At 37.3% G+C, this 5370-nt stretch overlaps 1 protein-coding gene across 1 annotated transcript; it reads left to right on the plus strand.

The window, feature by feature from the left end:
* Window positions 1-492: 492 nt before the first annotated feature.
* Window positions 493-1159, plus strand: LOC118798399 (CMRF35-like molecule 8). Its single transcript, XM_036557834.1, has 2 exons — window positions 493-683; window positions 769-1159. Exons 1-2 carry the CDS (start codon window positions 623-625, stop codon window positions 1134-1136), a joined length of 429 nt encoding a protein of 142 aa, XP_036413727.1. The 5' UTR covers window positions 493-622; the 3' UTR covers window positions 1137-1159.
* Window positions 1160-5370: the final 4211 nt, after the last annotated feature.

Below are 5370 nucleotides of genomic sequence, written 5' to 3' on the forward strand. Positions count from 1 at the left end.
TGAGTTCTGATCATGTTTATATTGAGGACACTGGGGCGAGTGGTCATTTATACTGCAGTACAGTACAGCTGTCTTTCTAAGTGCTGCACTCTAGATGGCACTAGTGATGTCCTTTTTCAGACCAGATCACAAACGACATCACAGCACTGCTGTCCTGTATTAGAACTGAACATATAATTATATTTAGATGTGAGTTGAGGGCCTCATTAGAGAACTTTCAAGAAACAGAAGTCAAACAGAGATGATTGACTTACAGCACAATGAAGTGGTAAAGAATTCTGGTGAACTCTGTAGTTTGTCACACAGTCATGGACCAAACAAAGCAAATCAAAGTGAGCTCTCAGTAAATGTAGCAACAAAAATGGTTTGAAAAACATAACTTCAAAGTTTAATGATGACTGTTGCTGTTGTGTTTGACTGTTACAGCAGGAAGAGAAGAAAATGTTCACGCTTTCTCTCATCGGGTGCTGAAGGGAAATGGGCGGGTTTATCATTCTGGTCAGTTGAACCACAAGCAGAAGAATAGATTCAGACACAGCTCAGACAGAGAAACACAAAAACAGAGATGAGGATCTAAAGACATGAACATCTAATACGCTTTTAAAGTGGAGCCGGAGGTAATATGGATAAAGCTGGAATGACTGAGAAGATCCTCCTCATCTTCACCCTCTTCCTGATTTCAGGTAAGGAGATGCTCTTCTAAATAATCATCACTATCAGCAGAGTCAAATGAAGCCTTTACTCAGATGGACATTTGTCCTCTTTTAGTAGGTGGAGGAGAATCAGAGGGAGTGACAGGATATTCAGGAGGAGGAGTCCTCATCAAGTGTAGATACGAGAGAAAATACACATCAAACCAGAAATATTTCTGTAAGGGTTCATGGTTAAACCGTACTGACCAGATCAGGACAGGAGTTAAAGATGAGTGGATAAATAGTGGAAGATTCTCACTGTTTCATAACACCAGCACTGCAGAGTTCCAGGTGTTGATCAGAGAGCTCACTGTAGAGGATTCTGGATGGTACCAGTGTGGAGCTGAAAAAGCTTTGAACACACCAGTGGAACTGAATGTACAGGAAGGTGAGTCTCTCCCATCACTGCACCTATTTATTATCCTAAACTTCCTGCATCATTAGCATCAGCTGCAGTGAGGATGACTGTACAAACTCTCATAAAGGACAAAATGTGGGAATTATGTCCTACATGGCTGAGTAAGAAGACACCTGCATACTTCAAAGACGTTATCTCTCTCTTCAGAGACTCCTTGCCAGTCCTCCTCATCTCTGATTGGATAAGTCCTGTTTAACCCCAGCTGTAGAAATGCATTTGTTTAGTTTCTCATGTGCAAGAATGACTGTATGTTTATTAGATTGTACATTCAGTACTTGATATTGATCATAAGTACTTTTTGCGATGTTTGCAGATCCAGCCTCATGTTTCCCTAATTCTCCCAGATCTCAAAACTTATTAGTGTCTAGTTTTCATTACTCAAATACATATTAGAAATGATTTAGTGTATTTCTAGAACCTCTGAATATGGACTTCCCCTGCATTCATTAATACAAATATACAGATAGTTACAGAAGAAGGGTTTGGCCTGCAGAGAAGTGGCAGAATATGCAGAGGGAGGAGTCGTAATCAAATGCAGATATGAGGGCTAATAAAACACACATATGTCTGTAAAATAAGAAGAAAAATCAGTGATATTTTGTACATAATGTGTAGGTGAGTTTAAGCGTTTTCAATTGATTGTTTATGATTCACAGATCTGTCCTATGAGAAGAACATCAGTGTGACTGGCCATGTAGGAGGAAGTGTGAACATCAGCTGCATATACCCACAATCCCTCAAGAATGACCCCAAGTTTCTCTGTAGGAGAGTGGGCACTGCTGACTGTAAATATAAAACATCCATTAAAGAGAACAGAAAATGGATAAATGAGGGAAAACTGTATCTACATGATGATGGAAAGCAGATCTTCACTGTGATCATCAACAGTCTGACTGAGGGAGACTCTGGTGAATACTGGTGTGGAGCTGAATCAGACTGGACATCTGACCATGGATACAGGGTTTATATCACACAGATCAACCTCAGAGTTACTGGTGAGTAGATATGAATTCAATTAATCTGATTATGTACAGAAACCTTTCTTCTATATCTTTATGGAGTTATATGTAAGAACTGTACAGTATAATAATTTGAGATTTTATCATTGAATTTCAGGGAGTCTGCAGTCTGGAAAAGGTGAGTCCAGTAAAAGCAGTTTGATTCACAATCTGTTCAAAAACATTTTGTTTGTATCCTAAAATGTACACAAAACAAGTACAACAAAATGTATAGGTGAAATTGATATTAACACTTAATGTACAAATAAAGACCCTCTGCTCTTCTATTGTTAGTTTGATCACTTTTAAATGATCAGATTATTGTTTGTTTCTCATTCTCTAATTTCCAGTTTCATCTATGATCACTGGTGGCTTTGTGATTCAGCTACTTCTGATTGGATTATTATTCTTCATGGTGACTTTTAGAAAGAGAAGCAAGACTCAAGGTACCATCACACAGAGAAACATGCACATACAATCACTGGATACTAATAACAATGCACACATTCTTATTTGGGCAACTAATTCAACATAGAAAATGATCAAAGGAAAGATTCCAGTCCTGTGGTTTAGGGCTGGTTAATGACAAATGACATTCAGTCACTGGACGTATTACTGGTTTCCCCAAAACACTTAACAAGGAACTTTCAGATCTGATTGTTCAGATGTGATACGGCATGGGTCATTAAAAACGTTTATTGGAGACCAAAAAAAAAAATCACTAGGCCTCAGTGGACTAACAGTGATGGACAGATGCTGCCCTCTGCTGACTAAATAAACATGCATCAAATCAAACGGAATAAGAAAAGACTGTTAACACATCCACTACATTATATAACATTTAATATTGAACATGGTGTTTTTCCAATTCTTAATGTTTGACTGATTTGAAATTATGATGTATTTCCTCCTCAGACCCAGGCAGAATCCACAGCCAATCACTTAGAGATCACTGTGTGAGTCGAGATTGTATTTCAAAGCTGGTTCTCACTGGAACAGATATACACCAATATAATGTGTAATAATGAACTGATAATAACTGAAATATTGATCTTACTCACTTACACAAAAAACAGAAGATTAAACTAAACATTTAACCAGCTCTAATTTTTATAATTGTTTTTTTCTCTCTGTTCTTAGATTTCCGTAGTTGTATATGAGGCAATTAAAGACAATAGACTCCTTCTTACTTCAGATGCTGGAGATTCCATAGTCTGCTCAGCTGCTCACCTTCCTACAAACCCCTGAGAACCTTTTCAAACTGTTGATGATAATGTCCAGTTACCCTCAAGCTATGATTTCTCAAATCTTGTTTAATCAACTCCTCAGTTACCATCAAACTCTCCTGATCAGGTCATCTACTCCACAGCTCAGTTACCCACAATTCTCTCTGATTTCTCAGTGAGTGTCACTCAGCATTCAGCTGGAAAATCTGTTGAAGGTCCAACATATGTAACAGTGAATTTCAGCAAGAAAGCAGATAGTTCTACTGATGCTGTTACCACGGCAACAAAAAGGATACGGATTCCTGACTGTTACAGTCAGACGTTAGCAGTAGCAGCTAAGTTTTCATGTTAAACTTGTATTTTCATGAATTTCCACCATAACATGAAGGCATGTTCACTTTCACACAAAGAGACTTTCACTTCTGGAAGTGTGTAATTCTGGTACAGATTATGTTGTTTTATGTGGTGCATCAAGTGTTTCAAAATCCATAGTTATAGAACAGAAATGAGCCATCAATCATGTTTTTGTGCGCAGATTAATAAGTGGGCTCATATTTGTTTTCAACATTGTAGTTATTTTGTTTGTTGTGTTATATTATGTGATGTAAATCTGCACAACTGTAATTTTATTTTTACTCAGGAAAGTATTTTTTAAGGAAACTGTTTGCTCTCTTTATTTATTTGTAATTTAAAGTTTGAAAATCTGTACACATTTTATCAAATGTCTTCTCTTAAAATATTCGTAAATGTTTTAACAGCAAAAACGATGCCATCCGTCATAAAAATAGCAGGAAACATGGAAATGTGGATACATTAACATGCATGTTTTTTTTTCAATATTTATGGATTAAAAATGAATGATTGTTGTTTCTTTACATGTCCTATAATTTACTAAAGTTCTGATCAGGAACTGATACAGATTGAAATATTTGAACATACTCTTTGCCTTCCTCATCTCTCTTCAAATACCTCAACTGAAAAAAAGCATTATTTGTGCACTGTAAAACAGGAACTGGTATTTCCAGATTAGAAGAACACATGATGTTCACAGCCTCTCTTAGGCTTTATTCACTTGTGGATAGAATGGAGTTCTCACTCCTATACACTTCCCACCTTTATCCTCTAGATGGCAGTACAGTCTTAAAAATAAAGGTGCCAACAAGGGTTCCAACAAGTGTCCAAGTGTGAAAAAAGTGTGAAATGACTAAAGACATGCTTCCTGTCTTAACATCATTCTTCTCGGAAATATGGTCTTAAAATCCTCTCAGAGCTAAAATATTAAAATACTTACATTAAGGAGTTTCTGCTTTTGTAGCTCTTCACTGTGATGGACCCTTATTGATAGGGTTCAGTGAGTTTCCACAGCAGTTCTGCCTCCATTGAGTGTGTATGAGTATGATTGGTGGGCAGATCTGTGTTGTTTTGATCATGTTTATACTGAGGACACTGGGGCGAGTGGTCATTCATACTGCAGTACAGTACAGCTGTCTTTCTATGTGCTGCACTATAGATGGCACTAGTGATGTCCTTTTTCAGACCAGATCACAAACGACATCACAGCACTGCTGTTCTGTATTAGAGCTAAACATATAATTATATTTAGACATGAGTTGAGGGCCTCATTAGAGAACTTTCAAGAAACAGAAGTCAAACAGAGATGATTGACTTACAGCACAATGAAGTGGTAAAGAATTCTGGTGAACTCTGTAGTTTGTCACACAGTCATAGACCAAACAAAGCAAATCAAAGTGAGCTCTCAGTAAATGTAGCAACAAAAATGGTTTGAAAAACATAACTTCAAAGTTTAATGATGACTGTTGCTGTTGTGTTTGACTGTTACAGCAGGAAGAGAAGAAATTGTTCACGCTTTCTCTCATCGGGTGCTGAAGGGAAATGGGCGGGTTTATCATTCTGGTCAGTTGAACCACAAGCAGAAGAATAGATTCAGACACAGCTCAGACAGAGAAACACAAAAACAGAGATGAGGATCTAAAGACATGAACATCTAATACACTTTTAAAGTGGAGCTGGAGGTA

Source organism: Colossoma macropomum, unplaced genomic scaffold (genome assembly GCF_904425465.1).
Source record: "Colossoma macropomum unplaced genomic scaffold, Colossoma_macropomum, whole genome shotgun sequence".
NCBI classification, from domain to species: Eukaryota; Metazoa; Chordata; class Actinopteri; order Characiformes; family Serrasalmidae; genus Colossoma; species Colossoma macropomum.